This window comes from Chanodichthys erythropterus, chromosome 12 (genome assembly GCF_024489055.1).
Source record: "Chanodichthys erythropterus isolate Z2021 chromosome 12, ASM2448905v1, whole genome shotgun sequence".
Taxonomy (NCBI): Eukaryota; Metazoa; Chordata; class Actinopteri; order Cypriniformes; family Xenocyprididae; genus Chanodichthys; species Chanodichthys erythropterus.
In genome coordinates, this window is record NC_090232.1 from 43,891,993 (window position 1) to 43,919,493 (window position 27,501).

Consider the following 27,501-nt stretch of genomic DNA (forward strand, 5'->3'; position numbering starts at 1 on the left):
AGTTTACTTTAGTTGAGTAGTTTGACTTGTTTTTAATAATGTCGGGGTTTCTCTGGCTGCTGTAACTGAATTAGTTATGGCAACTGTAGCCCTATGGGAATTTTTGGTATTTCTTAAAATCACTATTTTTATTTTGTTTATTTTTCTTTAAAATGTACATTTTATGAGGTTAAAAATGTTTAAATAATGTATATGTGTTAAAAAAATTAAGTAGTAAAAATAACTTACCCGTAAGAGAGATCCAATCAGGAGTCAGGGCGAGAGGTCGCGAGGGAGCAGGAGGAGGAGTCTGAAAAAAAAAACAAGGAGAAAAAGATGGAGAGACATGAGTGAGAACCGCGCTGTGACTGTCACATTAGAAATTGGTAAAACACCAAGTTTAATGCGTGTGATATTAGATGTACATGTATACTGCACGAAGAGTGAGTTACAGACATTTAACTGAGTTTACAGTGTGAAATTGAATGGTTTTAAGGGACTCGGTTAGAACTTTCCCTGAGGAGAAAGTGAGAACGGCTAGTCAGCACGATTTAGTTACACAGACTTTGTCAGCGAGTAGCCTGCTCGGTTGCCCTTTTGTGCATCGTCTGAAGAAGCACTTATCTCCAGAACCATCCTCTGCTTAGCTGTCGGACGACGTCTTCAATCACCAGCATCGCAAGCATCGCGTTGCCGCGGCGGGAAGGACGACGCGCCGATCAGCATTACACAGCAGTGAGTTTTTTTCTTCTGCGCCACGGCGCGAAGCGACCATTGTGTTTAAGGTCTCCCCGTTCTCAAGCAACGCTACAGGCCTGCACCGTGTCCAACTCTGACTGTCCGGGTATTCATTTTATTTCATTGAGTGGCCATTTAGTCATTTTGCCGGCTTAGTTTTTATTTTGGGGAATTTAATTGTTTCATTTGAATTGCATATTTGATATTTGAACTGTATATATGTACATACTATTTTTTTTTTTTTGAGTAAATAGTTCAAACGAATTTCTGTTGAAGATTTGCATTACATTGGGTTTAAAATATTGATAATGTTGATACTTAAGGCAAGATATTGAGTTTACCGAAGACTGGTGTAAAGTGAAAGTGTTTATCACTACTGAGTAAGATAAGTGACTGGTAAATAAATGTTTATTGCACTTATAATATTGATAGTCATTTGAACAGGGTGAATATATTAATGTAACTATAAAAGTTAAGGTTTATTTAACCAAGCATTCGAGATAGCTGCCTACAATTAGTGTTTTATTTTAATTTGGTTATAAAGACATTGTATGATCACTTTGCATTAAATTTAAAAGCTGCCACTAAGGTAAATGGTAAACAAGTAGGCCGTAATAATTAGGGAATTACATTTAGCGCATTAATTAATATTATAGAGAGATTTTCTAAATAGGAATTCGGGGAGTGCACCCCACAAAAATAGTTAGACACGCTAGGGGGCGCTACATAAAATGGGGGCTCGTCCGGGATGGATAATTAATGCCATTTACTAATTTTTAAGTTGATGCTAATAGCGTTAGCTGGTAAAATTTTGTTAGTTTCTCTAAGAAATTAAGTAATAGGGACTGAAAAAAAAAAAAAAAACCTATGCTAATTTAAGTAAATATCTGTTAACAATTAGCGTGGAAATTGTTATTACCTTCTGCCAGAAAAATAAGTCAAATAGTTTATTTAAGCTAAAAAACCTAAAAGAAAATGGAGGCTAAGTGTAGTACTGCAGAATTAGTTCAAGAGCTCAAAGACTGGTGCAGAAGAGAAGAGTTGGATGATGCCCATTCCCTGATGGTACTGATTCCAGAAGACATTACGAATGCACAGATTGAAGAAGCCCTAGGAACTATTAAAGCCTTAGGGCGTGTGCGAGTGAGAGGACGGGCAGTTAGTCTGAAGCTGGATAGTCACAGGGTGCTATGCGAGTGCAAAGAGACGGTGGACCCCACCAAAGTCCCTCCTGAACTGTTGCCAGAGGGCAAGACGAGAAAGTGGATGATTGTTATTGCTTCTGAAAGTCCTACTCCTTCAAGCCCGTTAAAGAGTTTGTTGGAAGAACCTCCAGAGAGTGGCTCGGCAGAGTCTATTATTCGTGCGGTAGGTGATTTGTTGACTAAGATGGGGAAACCATCAGCTGACAACAGCAGTTACCGTCGTCTGAGAGTGTTCTCAGGTACCTTGCCAACTCCAGTTGGAGAAGAGTCTCTTGAGCATTGGTTAGAACATGCACATCTGATGGTCGAGGAGAGCGAGTGTTCCACTAAGGAGAAACGACGACGTATCATGGAAAGTCTGAAAGGTCCTGCGCTAGCTGTAGTAAAGGCTGTGCGGACTGCTGATCCAGAGGTTAGTCCTGCTCTGTGCTTAGAAGCCATTGAGAGTGCTTTTGGGTCTGCTGAGACAGGCGAAGACCTGTATTTTGCCTTTAGATTGCTACAACAGCAGCCAAAGGAAAAGTTGTCTGACTTTCTTAGGCGTGTAGAGTTGTCGCTGACCAATGTAGTTCGTCGCGGAGGTCTCCCTACAGGCCGTGCTGACCGGGCTCGAGTGGAGCAGCTGCTGAGAGGTGCTATTCACTCCGATATGATGCTTGTCCAGCTCAAACTCAGGGAACGGAAGGAGAACCCTCCATCATTCTTGGAACTGTTGAGCGAGATCAGAGGTGAAGAAGAGTACGAGTTATCAAGGACAAAGCTCAACACCTCTGTCAAGAGAGTTCACACAAACCCTGCTACAGACAATAGACAGGATGATATTGAGCGTTTGAGAGCAGAAATTCAAGAACTCAAGTCAATGTTCACTGCCGTGAGTACTTTGCCTAGACAGGTTGTAGCAGATAGTAAAGGACCTGTGTCCATGACAAAGATGCCAAACACAGAGACAGGTGGTGATAGTGAAGTAGCTGCTTTGAGAAAGCAAGTGAAAAACCTGCAGAAGCAAATGACAGGCCAGAAGCTGAAAGTCTCTGAATCCCCTACTTCAGTTCTTCGAGTAGAGCCATCGAGACAAGCCCATAGTGATAATAAAAAGCAACCTTCTAATGACTCGGATGGGAACTTTTGTTACCGCTGTGGTGAAAACGGCCATTACTCTGCCAGATGCCAGAATGCAGAGAATCAGGCCAAAGTGATTCAAAAGCTGATATACGCTCTAAAGAAAGCTAAACAGGGTGATCCATCTCCTCAAGCATCAGGCGGTTGTCACACCGTGTGCTCAGCTAAGAAAAGTGAAGTAACCTCCCTTGGAAGTGGCATTCCGTCAGGATTGATCGGGCCGTGTTCAGTCATCCCAGTGAAGATAAATGGCCAGCACTGCGATGCACTTCTGGATAGTGGCTCCCAAATCACAATTATCTTCGAGCCCTGGTATGAGCAACACTTACCTGATGTTCCAATCCAGCCAGTGTCAGGGTTGGCGATATGGGGCTTAAGCGACACCACTTACCCCTACCTGGGATATGTCGTAGTGGAGATGGAGTTTCCAGAGAAGGTCATCGGTGCAAAAGAGACACTTTCCGTCCTTGCTCTGATTTGCCCAAGTTCACAAAGTCCTGAAAAGACCCCTGTGATCCTAGGCACGAATGCAAATCTGTTCCAGAGACTGTCCATGCTCTGTAGGGAGAACACAGGAGTGGACATTTCCCAGACTCTTGGCATAAAGGCAAAGAACTCCATTGGTCACACAGACCAACCAACCCCCGAGGGTGAAGAGGATGAAGTTGCATGTGTGAAGTGGATGGGTCCGGGCTCACTAACCTTACCTCCTGGTGGTGAATGTTGTGCCATCTGTGAAGTGGAGTTGAAGAGGCCGCTGGGTAAAGACATGTTGATGGTTGAGGCATCACCCACCGCTCCATTACCATCAGGAGTACTGCTGCGGCCTATGGTTGTACATGGTACTGCAGTGGATGATCACCTCACTATCCTTATGAGTCCATGAAAGACACCGTCATTCCAGTTGGAACTGTCTTAGGCCAGCTGTGTCATGTTGATCCAGTCGTTCCATCTCTGAAAGTTGAAACGGAGGCAGTGACTGTACCAACAGAGTTAGACCCTCAACTGATCCAGTTTGGCGACTCGCCCATACCACCCCAATGGAAAGCACGACTCCGTCAAAAGTTATGTGAGCGAGCAAACGTATTCTCATTGCATGAGTGGGATGTTGGCTTGGCCAAGGATGTGGAGCACCATATCAGGATGACCGACGCAAAGCCATTCAGAGAACGTTCAAGACGATTGGCTCCAGCAGATATTGACGATGTTCGTCAGCACTTGCAAGAGTTGTTAAAGGCTGGTATAATTAAGGAGTCCCGTAGCCAGTATGCCTCACCAATTGTGATAGCTAGAAAAAAGACTGGGCGTATTAGAATGTGCGTAGACTATAGGACCCTTAATAGGCGTACAATTCCAGACCAGTACACGACTCCTCGCATCGACGATGCGTTAGATTGTTTAAGTGGGAGCAAATGGTTTTCTGTCCTCGATTTACGTAGCGGCTACTACCAGATCGCCATGGCAGAGGAGGACAAAGAAAAAACCGCCTTCATCTGTCCCCTTGGGTTTTTCCAATTTGAAAGGATGCCCCAAGGCATAACGGGAGCGCCTGCAACGTTCCAAAGACTTATGGAGAAAGCTGTTGGCGATATGAATCTCCTTCAGGTGTTAGTTTATTTAGATGATCTCATAGTCTTTGGACGTTCCTTAGAAGAACACGAAGAACGGCTCCTGCGAGTGTTGGATAGGCTTGAAGAGGTAGGGCTAAAACTCTCCCTCGACAAGTGCCAATTTTGTCAACCCAGGGTTAAGTATGTGGGTCACATAGTGTCTGCTGATGGTGTGGCTACTGACCCTGAAAAGCTGGAGGCAGTCGCTAGGTGGCCTATGCCCACAGACCTTAAGTCCTTGCGGTCTTTTCTAGGTTTCTGTGGGTATTATCGACGCTTTATAGAAAACTACTCTGTGATCGTTAGGCCTCTCACGGAACTGACAAAGGGCTATGCACCCACCCAGCGTGGAAGGAAGCAAACCCCAGGCAAGACCAAGACATATTTTAAAGACTCAGAACCCTTCAGTGACCGATGGGATCAGTCCTGCACAGACGCATTCAATCGTATCATTCAGTGTCTGCTCAATGCACCTGTACTGGCATTTGCTGATGCCAATAAGCCATATGTTCTACACACAGATGCAAGTTTCAAAGGGCTCGGTGCCGTACTCTATCAGGAACATCCAGAAGGGTTAAGACCGGTGGCATTCGCCAGCAGAAAGTTGAGCTCTTCTGAACAGCGATACCCTGTACATCAACTAGAGTTCCTGGCGTTGAAATGGGCTGTCGTTGATAAATTTCACGACTACCTCTATGGAGCCAAGTTCACAGTACGCACCGACAATAACCCGTTGACTTACGTACTTACCACAGCCAAACTCAACGCAACAGGTCATCGTTGGCTTGCAGCCCTGGCCACCTATGATTTCGAAGTCAAGTATAGGCCTGGAAAAGCAAACATTGACGCAGACTTGCTGTCTCGCAACTTACCTGAAGACGACGAGTGGGATGGCATGTCTCAAAACGTAGTGAAGTCCATATGTCGGCGGGTGGAAGTGGACGTATCCCCAAATTCGTCTCCCAGATGTGTAGAACAATTAGGAGCTTCACCAGCCTGTATTCCGGAAGTGTATGCCTTTCCGTCTCAGTTACACCTCAGCTCACTGGAACAACTATCAAAAGCGGACTTGATGACTGCCCAGAGGAGGGATGCTGTGATCAGACGAGTGATTGAGGCATTAAAACAGGGAGTCTGGCCTAGCAACAAAGACTTAGACCCAGAGATGCTACTGATGAAGAGGGAGGTTGGCAGACTTGTGATGAGAGATGGACTTCTGTTCCGAGCCAGCAAGAAAGCTGCAGAGGAGACACTACAGCTTGTGCTGCCTGCTGAGTTCAGAGAAGTAGTGTTGCGCTCTCTTCATGATGATATGGGCCACTTAGGTGTGGAGAGGGTAACTCAACTCCTGAGAGCAAGATTTTACTGGCCCAAAATGGCTCATGATACAGAGGAGTATGTGCGGAATTGTGGACTCTGCATCACATGCAAAACACCTGCCAAGAAAGCCGCCTCTCTACACCAAATCACCAGCAGTGGTCCTATGGACCTTGTGTGTATTGACTTTTTGTCAATGGAGCCCGATTCCAGAGGCATTAGTAACGTCCTGGTTGTGACCGATCACTATACCAGATATGCACAGGCCTTCCCTGCAAAGAATCAGAAAGCCCTGACAGTAGCTAGGATCCTAGTAGAAAAGTATTTCATTCACTATGGCTTACCTGTTCGGATTCATTCTGATCAGGGGAGAGATTTTGAGTCGAGACTGATAAGAGAACTGCTGACAACCTTGGGCATACGGAAATCACGAACGACTCCGTATCACCCTCAAGGGGATCCCCAGCCAGAGCGGTTCAACCGTACGCTGCTCTCTATGCTGGCTACGTTAGGCCAAGAGAAGAAGAGATCCTGGAGTCAGCATGTAGCTTCATTAGTGCATGCGTACAACAGCACAAATAATGATGCGACGGGATACTCTCCTTACTATTTAATGTTCGGCAGGGAAGCTAGACTACCTGTAGACCTGTGCTTTGAAACGTCGAAAGATGGAACTGAGGAGAGGAACCATTTTCAGTACGTTGAAAGCCTGAAACATGATCTCCAAAGAGCCTATCAACTGGCTAGTCTAGCTGCTGACAAGACTCACTTGAGGAACAAGAGAGCCTATGATCAAAAGGTCAGTTTCCAGAACATACAGGAAGGAGACCGTGTTCTTCTAAAGAATATAGGTCTAAAAGGGAAACACAAGCTGGAAAGCCGATGGAGTTCCATACCTCATATAGTGGTAGGAAAGATGCCGAACTTACCTGTGTTCCGTGTGAGACCTGAGGGAGGCAGAGGCGGAATAAGAACCATCCATCGTGATCACATATTACCTATTGGGCAATCTGTGAGGATCCCAGTGGAGCAAGCCTGTGAAGAAAACTCTGTGAGACCCAGAACACGTTCAACTCGAACAAGACAAAGACAACCGATCATGAAAGAAAGAGAAGTCTCAGAGTTGACAGATTCTTCATCTGAAGTTGAGTGTGACCATATACCATACCGGGATAACGTGGAATGTCTACTGAGAAGGGAAGATGTGTCGGGAGGAGTCTCAGTGAGTTCACAGTGTGAAGACGCCAAAGAACCAAATCCTGTGCCGTCAGCTGAAGAGCAAGAGTCCAACATAGAGGATGACGCAGAAGGTCAAGCAGTGACAGAGTCGGATCCTTATGATTCAGGAACAGACTTGGATGCTGGAAGAAATTCTGTCTACGCACCTAAAGAAAAACTGAGCTCTAAAACAAAAGTTAATAGAGTACCTAGAACAGGATTAACTGAGAAAAGACCGATAAAACCAGTATTGAGACTTGAGACCTATGATGAACCTGGAAAGGCAAGTGAGCACCCACTTACCATAGTTCATAGGGGGGTGATTATCAAACTAGGAAAACATTAGGTTTCCATTTAGTTCATAATTAGGAGATCACAGTTCTGAAAAGACAAAAAAAAAAAAATTCATTACTCTACATAGTTGAATGTGGGGATTATGCGTTATGTCTAATGAGGACATTTAGACATTTAGTAAGGGGAGGATGTAGCCCTATGGGAATTTTTGGTATTTCTTAAAATCACTATTTTTATTTTGTTTATTTTTCTTTAAAATGTACATTTTATGAGGTTAAAAATGTTTAAATAATGTATATGTGTTAAAAAAATTAAGTAGTAAAAATAACTTACCCGTAAGAGAGATCCAATCAGGAGTCAGGGCGAGAGGTCGCGAGGGAGCAGGAGGAGGAGTCTGAAAAAAAAAACAAGGAGAAAAAGATGGAGAGACATGAGTGAGAACTGCGCTGTGACTGTCACATTAGAAATTGGTAAAACACCAAGTTTAATGCGTGTGATATTAGATGTACATGTATACTGCACGAAGAGTGAGTTACAGACATTTAACTGAGTTTACAGTGTGAAATTGAATGGTTTTAAGGGACTCGGTTAGAACTTTCCCTGAGGAGAAAGTGAGAACGGCTAGTCAGCACGATTTAGTTACACAGACTTTGTCAGCGAGTAGCCTGCTCGGTTGCCCTTTTGTGCATCGTCTGAAGAAGCACTTATCTCCAGAACCATCCTCTGCTTAGCTGTCGGACGACGTCTTCAATCACCAGCATCGCAAGCATCGCGTTGCCGCGGCGGGAAGGACGACGCGCCGATCAGCATTACACAGCAGTGAGTTTTTTTCTTCTGCGCCACGGCGCGAAGCGACCATTGTGTTTAAGGTCTCCCCGTTCTCAAGCAACGCTACAGGCCTGCACCGTGTCCAACTCTGACTGTCCGGGTATTCATTTTATTTCATTGAGTGGCCATTTAGTCATTTTGCCGGCTTAGTTTTTATTTTGGGGAATTTAATTGTTTCATTTGAATTGCATATTTGATATTTGAACTGTATATATGTACATACTATTTTTTTTTTTTTTGAGTAAATAGTTCAAACGAATTTCTGTTGAAGATTTGCATTACATTGGGTTTAAAATATTGATAATGTTGATACTTAAGGCAAGATATTGAGTTTACCGAAGACTGGTGTAAAGTGAAAGTGTTTATCACTACTGAGTAAGATAAGTGACTGGTAAATAAATGTTTATTGCACTTATAATATTGATAGTCATTTGAACAGGGTGAATATATTAATGTAACTATAAAAGTTAAGGTTTATTTAACCAAGCATTCGAGATAGCTGCCTACAATTAGTGTTTTATTTTAATTTGGTTATATCTGCTCTTGCATACACATAACACATTATCAATACATTAACATTTTTCAAATCCGTTAAAGGATTGTTACGCTGCAATAATTAGGTCGGCCGGAACCGAGAACATTTCCTATAACACTAGATATACCTGTACATCAGAACAAGAATGGCATCTACGCTAATATCTGTCTCTCTGCTTATCCTGAGGTTTGCCGGGTGCTGGATCCAGGCCGTATCCAGGTCAGATGGAGAACCTGCGTCTGGACCTGACTACAACGTAGCCCAGGATCCCCGTATCCGCTTACATATATTTATATATAATCGATTTTTAATCTCTATAATAAAAATGTACAATTCAGATTTTGATCTCCATATACATTTACATATATATATCTTCCAAGGGGTTTTTTCCCTCCTAGGACTTTTTTCCCAGTGCTAGCACGCTGGGTTTTTCTCCTAGGGGGTTTTTTCCACCCCTGGAAGTCAGCCGACATTGGCTTAATGTAGCACCATCTTGTATATGTTACATATTACCACGCTTGCTTGTACAGTTTTAACCACTTCCCTTTTTTTCTGTGCTTCTAATATGTAAAGCTGCTTTGAAACAATTACCAATTGTAAAAGCGCTATATAAATAAATTTGACTTGACTATAAAGACATTGTATGATCACTTTGCATTAAATTTAAAAGCTGCCACTAAGGTAAATGGTAAACAAGTAGGCCGTAATAATTAGGGAATTACATTTAGCGCATTAATTAATATTATAGAGAGATTTTCTAAATAGGAATTCGGGGAGTGCACCCCACAAAAATAGTTAGACACGCTAGGGGGCGCTACACAACAAAAACAAGAGAAAACTCAATCTGATGCTGTAACTGCTTCATGATAAGAATATAATCACTGCGCAGTGGCTTGATTCACTGATCTTATAACTGTGTTTAATATGAGCAATATCTTACTAACTGTGTTTTAATCTGATTCATGTAAAGATCCAACACAGTTTTAATCAGAAAATCTGAATGATTTTAAAACAGATGGTACATTAAACACTTTGATCTACGGTGAGATTTACTCACAAACATACATCAAGAATCAGCACATGAATCTCAACAATGGTGACATGCTTCATGCTGCAATGCATTCTGGGGTCCATGGATGAGTTTTGCATGATGCACCCAGAATGCATTGTGGCATGAAGCATGTCACCATTGTTGAGATTCATACGCTGATTGTAGATGTCTGTGTGTGAGGAAGTTTTGCTGCTGGAGCTTTAAAGTGTTTAGTGTACAATGTTTTTTAAAATTCATTCAGCTTTTCTGATTAAAACCGTTTTATCATTGTATTTCTAGTAAAGTCAACACAAACTTAACATTTTATTCATATAAAGCTCATTCATTAGATCAGTGAAATAAGCCACTACATGACCGTTATATTCTTATCATAAAACAGCTGATCATATTTTCTCTTGTCATTGTTGCCATAAAAGCTACAACAGACACAATAAAACTAACACTAAAAAATTCAAGAGTAAAACTGCCTAACTAAAGCAACGACTGACCTCGATCACGGTGACATCAAACAAAACTATTTTTTTCAACAAATCTTCAACATCTAAACCTCTGTTAATTCTCAATAACAGCTTTTGTAGATGTATGTCAGAAATAAAGTCAGTCTGGTTAGTAATAAGTGAAGCTGGTAATGCTGTTTGTGGAGTTGTTTGATCAGATCTTCAGAGATTTAATGTCTTTTATCTTCAGTTGATTTCATTGAAGGCTGTGGCTGAAGTCATAGTTCTTCAGTGATTCTCCTCGTTATCACCTAATTATCTCATTAACTTCAAGACCAATTCAGTGTTGCATTTAATAGCCTGTAGTGTGCACTCTGAGTAGTGTTCATTTCATTTGGCTAAACCATGTGCTAAACAAGGGTGTGCTGGTTGGGAGGCGTCCGACCAGTGGGACTGTGACAGTTAAGGGTCATATGCTGATTCTTGATGTCTGTGTGTGTTTCAAAAGAAATCCCATAAGATTAGTGAGGTCACCAATGAATCTGGCCTTTTCACAATGAAAAAACACAACCATTATGACTGTGCTTCCCAAAACATTGTAAACCTAAATGGATCAACTTTGGCTCACAGCACTTTTGGGGGAAACAGCTCAGATCATAGTTTCTCTGGCCATAACAAATGTGCTCTACAAACACAAAGTTGGAGCAATCAAGCTCTAGTTTTGTCTTTTTGTCCTAGTTTTGAAAACTTTTTTGCTTCAAATCAAAGTTTATAATGTTATGTTTCACCTTGTAGCTGGTTGTTTTGGTTCATGGCTTATAATAATTAACAAAGACTTTAACACATGAATGGAAAAATACTGAAACGCTGAAAGAGGAGGTGGCCGCTAATGCACTCTATAGCTCCCTCTGTGGGTCAGGCGGAGCAAAGTACATCAACCACCTGTGTTCACATACATGGCCAAATGGAGTATACAGATATCCAGTATCCGGATATGGAAATACAAATGTTGACAGGAAGTAGGACATTGTATTCGGACCGAATGCAATGATTGCATGAACATTTTTTGATCCTGAGACTTCCACAGAAGATATATGTACATTTTTTTAATATTTACACCACTTCTGTTATTGATTGCTATCGGGATGTGAAGAGAGTTTTAACTCACGGAATCTCTTTCCCCAGTAGATAGACACCAGAGTATCCCTTGTTAAAAAAGCCAAGGATGAGGGAAAGGAAGCAATTCGCAATTTCACTTTCAATTTTTAGCATGTAAAAGATGGCTTAAGGTGCCTGATTTTCTTTTTAACAAGATCCAGCATGCATTATCATCAGAGGGACTTAAGTGGATATTCAACCCTACTGTTGGGTCTCACATTGGTGGAATTTGGGAGAGGCTTATTTGGCGTGTTGTATTCAACCATTAGATAACAATCTATGGATGATGAAAGCTTTCAAAGCCATTACGAAAGCCTCTGATGATGTGAATGATCTTGAGGCACCTAATCATATTCTCCTCCTAAAGTCTAAACCATCAATGATTCCAGTTTTCGGTGAAGGAGATTTGTACATCAAAAAAAGTTGGAGACAGGTAGAATACTTGTCAGATCTCTTCTGGAAATGATGGGTAAGGTAATATTTACCATTACCATTACAAGAGAGACAGAAATGGATAAAACCATGAAGAAGCTTTAAAGTGGGAGACCTTGTGGCTATCAAGGATCCTGTAGCTCTTTGCGGCTCCTGGTTGATGGGAAGAATAATTAACCTGACAAAAATGGATTTGTCCGATCATTCCAACTTAAGATAAAAAACGGGCAGATGGATAGGCCCGTGTCCAAAATCTGTTTACTGCTGGAAGTGTAGCACTGAAGCTGAATCAGAATCCCATACAAAGACAATCATGGCTCCTTCTACCAATCATTGTACCATGTAAACTTTGTAACAAGTTGTCACTAAACTATTTGACAATCACAATAGACTTATTGTGATGCAAGGTTGTTATTGTTTACTATATTAAAAAAATGTTTTTACTATATTATTATTATCATTTAAACTGAATTTGATTATTGCAGTAATGTATGTTTTAATTCATACTCTAAGCTGAAGGGCGCCCTCAAACAGAAATAACAAGATAGACTCGTTAAAGGTAGACTCATCATCTCAAGTATTTTCATAAGAATAAAGTATATTGACAATGCAATGCTAATCGAAAATACCCTTTATCACAGTAGAATACTGCAAAATAATGTTTGTTTTTTTGTGCCTCAACCTGTAATAAGAAGCATGATCAAATTGTAAAAATGTAAAAAAAAAAAAAAAAAAAGTAAGAAATCAGCAATTATGCTTAAATAATGTAACTATTAGTTTCCTTTTTAGTCTCATCTAAACAAAATCACATGGCACATTCCTTAAATTAAAGAGTTTTAGAGTTGTCCTTAGATTTGGTTAGAACAACAATTAGATTTAGAACAACATTAGATATACCTATTTTATTTTATTATTATGCTCATGATCATTATGTAAAAACATAACCAACACCTGATTGTCTTTTAACTTTGCTTGTCTGTTTGGTTTTAATGCAGTTAAATCTGCCCAAACAAAATTTTTTATTAAAAAGTTAAGGGTCAAGAGCTCAACTAAAACAAACCCTGACCTCGATGATGGTAACTTAAAAATTGTGATTTTTCTCCTTTGGTGATTCTGCTTGTTATCATCAGGTGTCTTCGATAATGGTCCGTGTACCTTCGTATAATTTGTTTTTTCGTTTTTGTCTTCTAAACGGAAAAAGGAAGATCCTTTTTCAGTGTGCCAAAGTTGTGATGCCACGTAATTTAATATTTATTACGATAAATTAGTATTTCACGGCACGCGAATGAATACAGAAGAAAGCTCTGTCTAGGCTCTACCCCGGCACGGGTTTTGTCGAGCTAGGCCTATATATTAGTCTGGCTGTTTGATGAGAACTAGATTAAATGTAGTTGCAATAAACTCTGTAATATTCCGTACAAATGTATCGGATATATAGTCTACTGTTGCGCGGAGCTGATTCTGGAGCTGAGAACTGATGGCGCGGCTTTATCTTTGGTTGTACCAATCAGTGGAAAGGGGCGTTTTATTCCCGCCCATGTAGAAATCAAATATTCAAGCCGTTTATCCATTTTGGTTTTATTGTTTTTCCTTTTGGTGGATTAGAACAAAGTGTGATTAAAACGAAAATAAAAATATGAAAAAACGACTCGAGATTTGTTTATTTATGCTCATGAGGAGGGTCGAATATGTGATAAATGAATGCTTCCTTCCTTTTTCCGTTTAGAAGACAAAAACGAAAAAACAAATTATACGAAGGTACACGGACCAATAATGCTCAATCATCACTAAATTTATCACTTAATTATCTCATTAATGCTTCAGTGGATGAGATAAAAATATGGCAGGACTTTTACTTTCTGACCCCTGGAATGTCCACCTCTGACAGAGAGATTGTGCAAAAATCCAACACAGCAATGGCAAGCCATTTGTACAGCCACCTCAGAGTTCACCGACGTTAAAATAGTCGGCCCACACCTGGAGAAAATGCAGACCCTAAGCAAGTTTATGAAAGTGTATGTGCACAAGCTCCAGCTGACGTTAAAGTGATTGCACAGAATATGCAAACTCTTGAAGTATTTGATGAATTGTTTTATGCACCTGTGTCAACAACAAATTTCAGATGATGGGAATGTTGGACTCAGGATCTATGGCATGTACTTTCAGTGAAGCAGTAGAGAGCAGAATGCTGAGCGAAGATGTGTTGCCAAAGCCTACACCATTGCCACAGGAAATAATGTTAATAGGATGTGGAGGTAAAGCAACTAAACCCAAATGCATGTATGAAGTTGAGCTGAAGGTGTATGGCGAGAGATGATTAGTACCTGTTCTAGTTGTGCCAGGACAAAGTGATGATTTGATCATTGGTACCAACATAATTAAGTTCTTCATGCACAGGATGAAGATCAGCGATGATTACAGGAGGATTTTGTCTAACCGTGTCTCAGAGCCATCATCATTGTGTAAACAATTTTTGGATGTCATGGCAAATACTTGCCGTTGGAGAGGTGGAGATCCACCCGACAAGGTTGGGGTTGATTCAGTAGTCAGTTACACTAATGGCCAAACAAGAGCACCTTGTCTGGGGACGGCTGCCGAGTAATGCTGCTATGTCACCAGGAAGTACTGTAATCGTGGAGGCCACTTCTTCTAGATCCATGCCACCGGACATCATTATTGGCCGTGTTGTTACACCGTTGTGGGGAGACCGTTGGGTTCCTCTAAAAGTTACCAACCTTTCAGACAAACCAGTCACCCTCAAGACGAATTGTAAGCTCGCAGATGTGTTCCCGTGTCTAGCTGTAGAAGATTTTGACCTGTTGCAAGGTTTCAGTCATGTCCAAGTGCTAACATCTGAGAGGCCTTCTCAAGCTGATGCTGCAGCTGATCTTAAACAGAGACTAAAGGCTGTAGGCCTCAGTGACATTGATATTGAATCATGTTCTGTCAAGACTACAGTAAAAGAAAAGCTTGTCCAGCTTCTTGAGAACTACAATGATGTTTTCTCCAAACATGCTCTGGATTGTGGGGAAGTCAGGGATTTTGTCCATCGCATTCGCTTAATAGAAGAGTGTCCATTTCGACTGCCATACCGTCGAGTCACTATCAAAAGCTGCGCCAAGTTCTTTCTGAAATGGAGGAGCAAGGAATAATTCGGAAATCAGTGAGCGAGTATGCTTCGCCTTTGGTTCTAGTATGGAAGAAAGACGGCGGCTTGAGGATTTGTACGGACTTTAGATGGCTGAACGCCAGAACTATTAAAGATGCACACCCACTCCCACACCAATCTGACTGTCTGGTTGCCTTGGGTGGAAACACTCTCTTCAGTACTATGGATTTAACATCAGGCTTTTATAACATCCCCATGGCTAAAGAAGATAAGAAGTACACAGCATTTACGACTCCAGTAGGACTCCATGAGTACAACAGGATGCCTCAAGGGCTGTGCAATAGTCCAGCATCTTTTATGCGTATGATGTTGAGTATCTTTGGAGATCTGAATTTTAGTAGTCTGCTGTGTTACTTAGACAACCTACTGGTGTTTGCATCTGATGAGAATGTGGCCCTGGAGCAGTTGGAGGTAGTATTCCAACGATTGAGGAACCACAATCTCAAGTCCAAAAAAGTGCCATTTGATGCAGACCTCTGTTAAGTTTTTAGGCCACATCGTTGATGGGAATGGTGTTTCTGTTGATCCATCAAAGGTTGAAGCCATAGCCAAACTGTCAAAAGCTGACCTCATGGATGAAGATGGCTGTGCTCCATCTGTGCGGAGGATTAAGTCTGTTCTGGGAATGATCCTCTATTACCAGCATTTCATCCCAAATTGCTCCTCCATAGCCAAACCACTCTTCTCCCTAACAGCTGGGCAGAAAAGGAGTTTATTTTGAATGTTTGTAACGATTAATTTTGCACTCTGTCATTTATGTGTTTTATGCACTTTGTTATCACTGTAATGTTTGCTCAGACTGCATTGAGCACGCTGAGAGGAGGTAAAAATCACAAATGACATGTATTTCTCAAACTGTGCTCTTTAATCCATCCAGAGAGCCAGAATAAACTTCACAGCAGGAGCAGCACTTCCAGTTGTCTCCTTGTCTTCTATCACTCAACACAGATTGGGCAGTAGCCAGAATTAGGCCGGTTACATATGCTAAAATATACAGTACATCTTACCGAAATCCATATCATGTCTATAATAGCTCAATCAGTGCTTCAACCTTGGAAAGACGTCAATAAAATAGCTTGTAAACAATGTCATGTGACGTCACATTTACCTCAGAAAAACATATTCAGTGACCATAAACTTATTAGTCAGTAATATCCAAACTGCTATGGTGACTGACAGCGAACCAGATTCATCTGCACTGAGGAGCAACGCCGATGCATTACCATCGTTAAAAAAATAATTCCACAAATAACTCAATTGCAGGTTTTAAACAGAGATGACGACAAAGAGGCAAAACTTACAGACAGCAGATTTAACATAAAAGTTAGGATCTAATGTTAAAATGCATGTTTTTGTAAATGTAATCTTCTTCTTTAAATATCTCGGTCAGTTCAAGAAAAACGCATATATAAAAAAACGTTCCTCTAACATCAAGATGTTTTTTTTTACGTTCCCAGAACCAACACTGAATATTTAGAGAACATACTTATAACAAGATTCTGTTAGCTGGGCTTATACAACATGAATAGGAATAGTCTACATCAAAAGGAAATGTTTTACACTAACTCTGATTTTGATGTTTAGAATTTGCCTTTCTGTCAATCTTTCTTGCAGCATTGTGGACCACAGGTTTGATTTTATCAGCTGCAGGTACAGGCAGGGTTGGGCAAAAATACATCAAAATGTATTTTAAAATCAAATACCAAATACCTTAATTTAAAGTGTATCAAAATAAACTACAAAATACAGCAGCCACACCATGTATCAAAATAAACTACTATATTCTTGTATTTTAAAAATACTACAAAATTCTTTTACAAGGGAGCATGAAATGTCTTTGCAAACCTTCCATCAATTGTCCTATTTGATCAATCCCTTCACAATTACACCTCTGAATCTGACATATGCTCTCTCTCTCTCTCTCTACACATGATCAACTTAAAATGACACAAAATGTGTCAGAATAGCCATAACACAAAAAATTTTTTATATTAATTAACACATCCTTTTTGAGAGTGTGGTGGGGCTTGAAGTGAAGCAATAAGTTGTTTTGTAGTGGATTTGTAGGCCTGAGTCACACACACTGAACACCAGCAGAACCAGAGCAACATCTTCACTGAGAGAGCGCTCTTCATCTCCCTCTGCTGATCTCTGCAGATAAAACACAGGAAAGTGAAAGGAACTTTTGTCTCATCAAGCATATATAGTTGCAGTTCATGTATAGATGTAGATTTATTACTATTATAATCCTGCCATTTGATTGAGTCAGTTCTTTGGTTTAGTACAGAGCTCATTTATTAGAAATTATCAGGTAAAACACACATTCACATTAAGCTCAAAATAACTAGCTGAATCAGACTAGCCTGTCTATAGTAAAATGATGGAAATAATGCATTTGTTAAACATCACATTTTTAAATATACAATAAGTTTGAGCACAAAATCTGCAATCAAATAGCAGATATTCATCTCCTGAATTATTCAATCTATGAAAAAACACTAAGGAATATATATTTTTTAATATGAATTTTTCATAAATTTTATTTTCTGCCAGTTCAACATGCAAGCAAAAAAAAATAGTAGCCTACACTTCTCAACAAGCTGCATGTCATGTCCCTCCACAGTCACGTGGTAAATCATTATAATCCAGCAGTGTATTTGTGTGGATTGCTAAAGTAAAGCATATTAGTGTAACATTAATGTTTCACTTTCAAAACTTTTATTATATAAAACCATCATCAATATAAGATTTAATCCCTTTTGTACATTTCTGTACAGTGTTTATTGTACGGTGAAACCTTTGATTTGTTAGGATGATTTATAGTTGGTTCTGATCATTTTAAAGCAGTGATAATATTATTGATTGTGTTGGCAGTAGGAACTCGGGATAACAGATTTAAAAAAAATACTCATCTGAGTTACTCAGCAGGGCAGTGTTAATTATTTATTTTTGTCATGTCATCTTTACAGAAGCTAGGGGTAATCTTTGTGAGAAAGAAATGCATTAAAAATACAAGTTTGAAATGCAACACAATGTTATACAATATGTATATTGTTATACAATATGCAATGGGGATCCTTGCTAAGTCTTTTTATTTACTAAAGGCTCCATGGCCTGAAAAAGGGTGAAGACCCCTGATATTGGTAAGGTATAAACTAAGGAAAATGGTACAATATTTAAGTGTTACTGTTGAGGTGCTCCCAGCTAACAGAATATTGTTATAAGAAAGTTCTCTAAACATTCAGAGTTGGTTCTGAGAATGTAAAAAATGTCAAGTTTTCTTTTGATTTATAATTCAACATTCTAGAAACGTTGATTTGTAACATTCCACACAGCAAAATCCCCAGAGTTACATCAACTCTGCTCAGAGTACATTTGGTCCCTCTCTAAATAGTGTTAAAATAACACTGAAGCAGAGTTAAAGTTCATGAGATAATTAAGCTATTAATTAAGTAACGATTGAACATTAATGATGAACACCTGCTGTTAACAAGCAGAATCACTGCAGAAAAGAGAAACACAAGAACTACAGCTGACTTCAGCCACAGCCTTCGATGAATTCAACTGAAGATAAAAGACATTAAATCTCTGAAGATCTGATTAAACAACTCCACAAACAGCATTACCAGCTTCACATATTACTAACCAGATTGACTTTATTTTTTATTTTTACATTTGAATTAAGAATTAACAGAGGTTTATTGGTCAAGAAAAGAAGATTATTGGTCAAGAAAAGACTTAAGCGTTTGCTTAAGTTGGGCTTTTGATACTTGACTTCCTATATTAGATTTTTCTCTGCAACAATGCGTATGTTGTTGTTGTAAAGCAATGAGTCCAACACCTTACAGTGAGCAGATGTTAGTTACTTTTATATGATGAAGTCATGGTGAATTCCTGAACTACATCCAAAGCAACTGCTCAAATACGTTATCATTTATACTGTTTGGTTTTGCATTATGAACCCTGTGAAACTACAGCATTACTAAAACAAACCCTGACCACCATGATGGTGGCATCATTTTTTATTTATTTTTTACCAATAAAACACCAACATCTAAACCTCTGTTAATTCTCAATAAGAACTTATTTATATATGTGACACAAATAAAGTCAATCTGGTTAGTGATAAGTGAATCAGATCTATTAATCAGATCTTGAGAGATTTCATGTCTTTTATCTTCAGTTGATTTCATCTAAGGCTGTGGCTGAAGTTATTGTGTTTCTCTTTACTATTCTGCTTGTTAACAGCAGGTGTTTATCATTATTGCTCAATCATCACTTAATTAATTGCTTAACTATCTCATTAACTTTAACTCTGCTTTAGTGTTACTTTAACACTATTTAGAGATGGGCCAAATGTACTCTAAGCAGAGTTGATTTAACACTGTGGATTTTATTGTGCAAGAACATGAAATTATCCAGTTTCCTTAATGTTAGTAGAATGTTATTTAAAGGTTAGTATGATGTTCCTGAAACATTCTTTCCATCATTCAAACACCTGCTGTGAAGAAACACTGAAAGAAAGAGAAATAAGAACACAAACTACAACTTTCTTCAGCCACAGCCTTAGATGAACTGAAGATAAAAGACATTAAATCTCTGAAGATCTGATTAAACAACTCCACAAACAGCATTACCAGCTTCACTTATTACTAACCAGACTGACTTTATATCTGTCATACATCTACAGAAGCTCTTATTGAGAATGAACAGAGGTTTCATGAGTTTGTTTCCTCACAAAATCTTTAAGCAAATCAGGTTGTGTATTTGGCTTGCTGTCCGCTTGTAGGGGCTCAAGGAAACAGCTTTAACTCGAGCTTGGATATACCCCCAGGGACTACTAGTGCCTGGAAGAGGAGTATGATAGATGAGATGCCTAAATTATGTGGTGGAGTTGGTGAGGTGGAGAAATAGTGAAACAACTGATGCCAGACTACTAGCTGCTTATATGTTCTGGACTTTAATTGAAAGATTAGGGTTCCCTCCTCTTGAAATTATGTTTGAATTTCCCTAATTGAAAGATTAGATGGATTCACTCCTCCCGAAATTACATTGTGAACTTCACTTAGATGTTAATGTCTTATTGAAATTTTTAGGTCACCATCACCATGCTTTTGTTGAGCTTTTGACCCTTGACATCTGTTGAATTGCTACTTTATCAGCATTTGCTGGTATTTTTTTAGAACGTTTTTATGTTCTTGGAATGTTGAATTTTAATTCAAAATTAAATTCAAAGAACGTTTGAGGAACATTATACTTTATAGAAAACATTCCTCAGTAACATTCTTATAATAAAATTCTGTTAGCTGGTCTGCAGTGAGAACCACTAAACTAGAATATATATACTATTGCATGAGAAGGTTTGCTACAAACTCAAAACATGTTCAGTAACAAAATCTGGCTCATCTCAAATATCCTTAAATAAACATCAACTTCTTTCCAGAAAATCCCTCCCACATCACTCATTATTGGCCTCTATGAAGCACCTTTGATACCTGTTTATACCAGAGAATGACTGTTTATGACATACAATAAAGAACAGATCAGAGAGAGAAATTACAGGAGGAATAGTCCTTCTCTTCAATGCCAGGCTTCATAATATAGGCTGCACTGACAGTGAATTATGGAAAAGATGTATTTATTCTATATTTTATTTATTTTAGCTTCTCTTCATGTCCACAGAGTAAGGAGTGCTATTGGTAAGTCATATTCATTCATAACCAGCTGAAGTTTCAGTTTTAAATTCAAACACTTGGAAGTGAGGCCTGACTTACTTTTATTAGTTTTATCTATTTCTGTCTGTTTAGTTCTAATTACTGTTAAAAATTGTGTGTTTTACAGGACAAATATCTTCTAATGAAGTAAAATACTTGTCAGGATTTAATTGGAAACAGTTTTACTTAATAATATAAGTGAAGCTATTTAAGATTAAATGACACAAGTTTGGACATTAGAGTAATACTACTTAGCCAATTAGAAATTAGAATGACTGTGTGATTCATGTCACCAGCATATCAGTAAAAATACTGAAAATATAAAAGATTTTAAAACTATATGCCCATGTTTAAATTGTTAGTAATCTTGTTTTTACTGTGATTTAGTGTATTGTGTTCCACTGACTTCAGACTTTAGTTAAATCCTAAAACCAATGACTTGTTTTTGTTTAAGGAACCTCACAGATAAACTGTGCAACTGGAAGTAATATCGAAGTAGGCAATATCCAAGAGGGATATGAAGGTGAGAAATGTCCACTTTTCACATTTGCAAGCAAATATTATTTGAGGAGCAATTTGAAGTTGACTCTTTTGTGATTAAAGTTGAGTAATCACTGATGACATTAAACCTGAGAGATGGAAATCCTTTGCAGCATGCCACAGTTTGCAACTAGAGCCTTAAGTTGTGAAAAAATGTGATGTTAGCTTGAGAAGCCTGAATCTCAAGCCGAGACTTGAATTTAGATTGCCTTGTGCACCACTGCACACCTTAACGCAACCATTTGTCTGAGGTTTTTTTTTTTTATCAGTGCAGAAATGTTTCCTAAGAACATGCAATTGCTGATAAAGAAGCAACTAGTCAGGGGTCGAGAGCTCAAATAAAGCAACCACCAACCTCCATGATGGTGACCTCAAACGAAACATCTAAACTTCTGTTATTTCTCAATAAGAGCTTCTGTAGACGTGTGACAGAAATAAAGTCAGTCTGGTTAGTAACAAGTGAAGCTGGTAATGCTGTTTGTGGAGTTGTTTGATCAGATCTTCAGAGATTTAATGTCTTTTATCTTAAGTTCATCTAAGAAAAGAAAGTTGTAGTTTGTGTTCTTATTTCTCTTTCTTTCAGTGTTTGTTCACAGCAGGTGTTTGAATGATTGAAAGAATGTTTTAGGAACATCAACAAACCTTCAAATAACATTCTGCTAAAACATGAGCTCTCAGAGTATGTATTTATTTGTAATTTAACTTATGGAAATGTAAAAGTGGACTTCAAGGATTTCTTATCCTGTGGTCCCCTCTATAGGACAGCATTAGTATTACAGCCAATGTAAATCTATGGTCCGATCAGTTAAAATGTATAGTACAGGTGCTGGTCATATAATTAGAATATTGTAAAAAAGTTCATTTTTTTATTGTAAATTCTTTTTAAAAATGAAACTTTCATATATTCTAGATTCCCTACATGTAAAGTAAAACATTTCAAAAGTTGTTTTTTTTATTTTTATTTTGATGATTAGAGCGTACAGCTCATGAAAGTCCAAAATCCAGTATCTCAAAATATTAGAATATTTCCTAAGATCAATCAAAAAATGGATTTTCAAAACAGAAAAGTTCAAGTTCTTTAAAGTATGTTCATTTGTACACTCAATACTTGGTCGGCAGCTCATATTACAGCAAATGACTTGCTCCTAGCACAAATTACAGCATCAGTGAAGTGTGGCATGGAAGTGATCAGCCTGTGGCACTGCTGAGGCACTATTGAGCCTTCAGATCATCTGTATATTGTTGGATCGACTGTTTCTCATCTTTCTCTTGAAAATGTCCCATAGATTCAGGGGTCAGGCATGTTGGCTGGCCAATAAAACACAGTAATATCATGGTCAGCAAACCACTTGGAAGTGCACTATGGGCAGGTGTTAAAGTCCTGCTGGAAAAGGAAATCAGCATCTCCATAAAGCTTGTCAGCAGATGGAAGCATAAAGTGCTCCAAAATCTCCTGGAAGATGGCTGTATTGACTTTGCACTTGATAAAACACAATGGACCAACACCAGCAGATGTCATGGCCCCCCAAATCATTACTAACTTCAGAAACTTCCCACTAGACTTCAAGCAGCTTGGATTCTGTGCCTCTCCAGTCTTCCTTCAGACTCTGGGACCATGATTTCAACATGAAATGCAAAATTTACTTTTATCTGAAAAGAGGACTTTCGACCACTGTTCACTGTCCAGTTCTTTTTCTCCTTAGCCCTGGTAAGAAGCTTCTGACGTTGTTTCTGTTTCAGAAGTGGTTTGGTAGTCCTTTTCCTGAAGATGTCTGAGTGTGGTGACTCTTGATGCGCTGACTCCGGCTTCATTTGACTCATTGTGAAGCTCTCCCAAGTGTTTGAATCAGCTTTTGAAATGTTTTACTTTACATGTAGGGAATCTAGTATAAATGAAAGTTTCATTTTTTTAAATAATTTACAATAAAAAAAATTAACTTTTTCACAATATTCTAATTATATGACCAGCACCTGTATATTAAGTCAAACAGTATGAAGGTCTTCTGCAAGGTGGCCATGTTGTTGGTGCCAAAGGAACATGATCAGCGGCTAGTCAACATCAAGATTAAAACATCAATGGTGGAGCATTTGACTAGTCTGTGCAACTCCTAGTTAGAATATATGTGTATTTGATCTGCCCTTCAGGAGATGTAGAGATTATCACTAATATCGGACCTGATGATCATCTGGAGCTGGAGTATTATCTCTTTCCCATTGGTGTGACATTTCTGGAGCTGGTTTACTCTGATGGAGACTCAACCGCTACTGTACGAACCAGAAAACCACTGGACGCTGATGTACTACAGAAGGTTTGTCCCTCACTATATATATATATTGATGATTATAACTGACAACTAAGGAAAATCCTAAATTATTCTAAAAACTAGAATATTGTGAAAAGGTTCAATATTGAAGACACTTGGTGCCACACTCTAATCAGCTAATTAACTTAAAACAGGCCTTTAAATGGTCTCTCAGTCTAGTTCTGTGGGCTACACAATCATGGGGAAGACTGCTGACTTGACAGTTGTCCAAAAGATGACTATTGACACCTTGCACAAGGAGGGCAAGACACAAAAGGTCATTGCAAAAGAGGCTGGCTGTTCACAGAGCTCTGTGTCCAAGCACAATAATAGAGAGGTGAAAGGAAGGAAAAGATATGGTAGAAAAAAAGGGTACAAGCAATAGGGATAACCGCACCCTGGAGAGGATTGTGAAACAAAACCCATTCAAAAATGTGGAGGAGATTCACAAAGAGTGGACTGCAGCTGGAGTCAGTGCTTCAAAAACCACTACGCACAGACGTATGCAAGACATGGGTTTCAGCTGTCGCATTCCTTGTGTCAAGCCACTCTTGAACAACAGACAGCGTCAGAAGCGTCTCGCCTGGGCTAAAGACAAAAAGGACTGGACTGCTGCTGAGTGGTCCAAAGTTATGTTCTCTGATGAAAGTACATTTTGCATTTCCTTTGGAAATCAGGGTCCCAGAGTCTGGAGGAAGAGAGGAGAGGAACACAATCCACGTTGCTTGAGGTCCAGTGTAAAGTTTCCACAGTCAGTGATGGTTTGGGGTGCCATGTCATCTGCTGGTGTTGGTCCACTGTGTTTTCTGAGGTCCAAGGTTAACGCAGCCGTATACCAGGAAGTTTTAGAGCACTTCATGCTTCCTGCTGCTGACCAACTTTATGGAGATGCTGATTTTCCAACAGGACTTGGCACCTGCACACAGTGCCAAAGCTACCAGTACCTGGTTTAAGGACCATGGTATCCCTGTTCTTAATTGGCCAGCAAACTTGCCTGATCTTAACCTCATAGAAAATCTATGGGGTATTGTGAAGAGGAAGATGCGATATGCCAGACCCAAAAATGCAGAAGAGCTGAAGGCCACTATCAGAGCAACCTGGGCTCTCATAACACCTGAGCAGTGCCACAGACTGATCGACTCCATGCCACGCCTCATTGCTGCAGTAATTCAGGCAAAAGGAGCCCCAACTAAGTACTGAGTGCTGTACATGCTCATACTTTTCATGTTCATACTTTTCAGTTGGCCAAGATTTCTAAAAATGCTTTCTTGTATTGGTCTTAAGTAATATTCTAATTTTCTGAGATACTGAACTAGGGATTTTCCTTAGTTGTCAGTTATAATCATCAAAATTAAAAGAAATAAACATTTGAAATATATCAGTCTGTGTGTAATGAATGAATATAATATACAAGTTTTACTTTTTGAATGGAATTAGTGAAATAAATCAACTTTTTGATGATATTCTAATTATATGACCATATGATTATATTTCTTGATGTCCATGTGTGCCTAAAATATTTTTTTTTTTTTTTTTTTTTTTTGAAATCAGAACAACTTTTGAGAAATCCTTCAGATTATATTGATAAAGCTGATCTTGTGCTGTAGAATCACAGTGCTGCTGTAATCAATAATGTAAATCTCACTCAGAGATTGGGCTCTAAATGAGTTCAGTGATTCAGATCAAATAATGATTATGTGAAAACATAACCAACACCACCTGATTATCTTTTCCATTTGTTGGTCTGGATGTTATAACTCAGTTAAAATAGCCCAAACAAAATTTTATTTTAACTAAAGCAAACGCAATCATGATGGTGGCTTTCTGTGCTTTTGAATTGTGATTTTCTCCTTTGGTGATTCTGCTTGTTATCATCAGGTATCTTCAATAATGGTCAATCATCACTGTTAATCACTAGTAACTCATTAACTTTAACACCACTTCAGTGTTCATTTAACACTCTTATTTTAACACTTTAACACTCTTGATATGGTCTCACATATACTCCCAGGAGAGTTAATTTAACACTGCAGTTTTTGCTGTGGCAACTATAGTTGCCGATGGGCTAAAACAATAGACCCTACTGACTGATAGTTTAACTTAAGCCTTCTTTAATAAAGAAAGGAAGTACCACATCTCTTTATATATTTTATTTCTTCCAGTCAGGAGGGATTTTGTATTATTCACTCAGTTGCCCAAACCCATCGGTAAGTTTAAACAATAACATTTTTAAATCATTAAATATAGCCGGTGTCACACTTAACGACTAGCTGAAACATTCTAAGACTGAGCTCAACACACAAAGACTGTTTTCTGTGACTGAAGCAGATTTAAATACTTACACATGGAATTTGAACACAGACTGTAATCGCAGACTGAACGCAACTGGCTCTGACTGGACGCGTTTGAGCGCGATCAGTCATAAGTATCAATTTACATTTATAATCGGCCTTACAGTCGTTAAGTGTGTCCCGGGTTTAAGACAAAGCATTATAGAAATAAAATTTCAGCAAATAAACTTTCACTATAATGTCTTCTTTCTCCATTTCAGATTAAAAACATCAGGAAAGTAGAAGTTCAGGATGTCAATGACAATCCTCCGATCTTCCAGAGTAAATCATACAGCGCCACAGTGTCAGAGGTGTGTGTAATGTCATCTTTATACAGCAGTGGTGTGTTTGGTCACTCAGTTTGACTAACATCTCTTTTAAAACGTGTCTTTTGTTCCAGACGACGGCTGTGGGTTCAGATGTGCTCAGGGTGACGGCTAAAGATGCAGATGTTTCTACAGAAAACAACAGAATTACATATTCTATACAGGTGAGTCTAAACTGAGTCTCATGTATTTGATATATAAATAACACAAATGGCTTCCACAAAACTGAATTACTGGTGACTGTGATAGACATGTTCCTGGAACCATAGGCACCAATTTATGTTTCTGCCTAGTTTCCACTCTCCATAGTTTTCAAGTAGTACAGTCCCTTTCTTCGTGTGAATGTGTGCTTAATGAATTAATTGCACTAAAGTTATTTGTGTCTTGCAAAAAGAAACACATGGACTTCAAACACATTATCAAACAAACAAAACACATCTTCATTCACATATTCTTTCCATGAGTGTTGTCGTGAGTCACTGTCACGCTGATAGTCCTGATGATATTAGTCAGTTTCTTAAAGGTTAGCTAGTTCACCCAAAAATGAAATTCTGTCATTAATTACTCACCCTCATGTCGTTCCTCATCCGTAAGACCTTCATTCATCTTCAGAACACAAATTATGATATTTTTTATTAAATCCGAGAGTTTTTTTTCTCCCGTAGAAAGCAACAAAATTACAACATTGATGAAATTACAAAATGATGACAGTTCTTTAGTGCACAAAACAAAAATATTGACTTTATTCAAGAATTTTTTTTTCTTTTCTGTCAGTCTCCTACGCAGTTGATGCAGTGCAGAGCTTCCGGGTTCTACGTCAGAATGGTGGCTCAGTATTGGCCGATGCTGTTCACGTGAGCAGCATGACCAATAATGAGTTGCGTTCTGACGTAAACATGGAAGCTCTGCACTGCATTCACTGCACCAACTGCATCCCAGCTAACAGAATTTTGTTATAAGAACATTCTCTAAATATTCAGTGTTGGTTCTGGGAACATAAAAAATGTCCAGTTTTTCTGACATTAGAGGAAGGTTTTTATAAGGTATAATGTTCCTCAAACGTTCTTTCAACTTAATTTTGATCTGAAATTCAACATTTTAGGAACGTTGATTTTTAACATTCCAAGAACATGAAAATGTTCATTTTCCTTAATGTTAGTAGAATTTAAAGGAATGTGTTAGTTGAATGTTAGTAGAA

The 27,501-nt window shown here is 38.9% G+C and overlaps 1 protein-coding gene across 6 annotated transcripts in view; it reads left to right on the top strand.

Moving 5' to 3' along the window:
- Nucleotides 1–20,646: 20,646 nt before the first annotated feature.
- Nucleotides 20,647–27,501, top strand: part of LOC137032183 (cadherin EGF LAG seven-pass G-type receptor 2-like) — a 28,022-nt gene continuing 21,167 nt past the window's right edge. For 4 of the 6 annotated variants that reach the window (XM_067403818.1, XM_067403816.1, XM_067403819.1 and 1 more), the window contains exons 1-6: nucleotides 20,647–20,789; nucleotides 21,259–21,327; nucleotides 23,490–23,653; nucleotides 25,810–25,854; nucleotides 26,199–26,288; nucleotides 26,378–26,467. In XM_067403818.1, coding sequence (XP_067259919.1) covers nucleotides 20,714–20,789; nucleotides 21,259–21,327; nucleotides 23,490–23,653; nucleotides 25,810–25,854; nucleotides 26,199–26,288; nucleotides 26,378–26,467 — 534 coding nt within the window. In that variant the 5' untranslated portion in view covers nucleotides 20,647–20,713. The remainder of the gene's footprint in view (nucleotides 20,790–21,258; nucleotides 21,328–23,489; nucleotides 23,654–25,809; nucleotides 25,855–26,198; nucleotides 26,289–26,377; nucleotides 26,468–27,501) is intronic. The other 2 variants (XM_067403820.1, XM_067403822.1) reach the window with 2 other exon arrangements.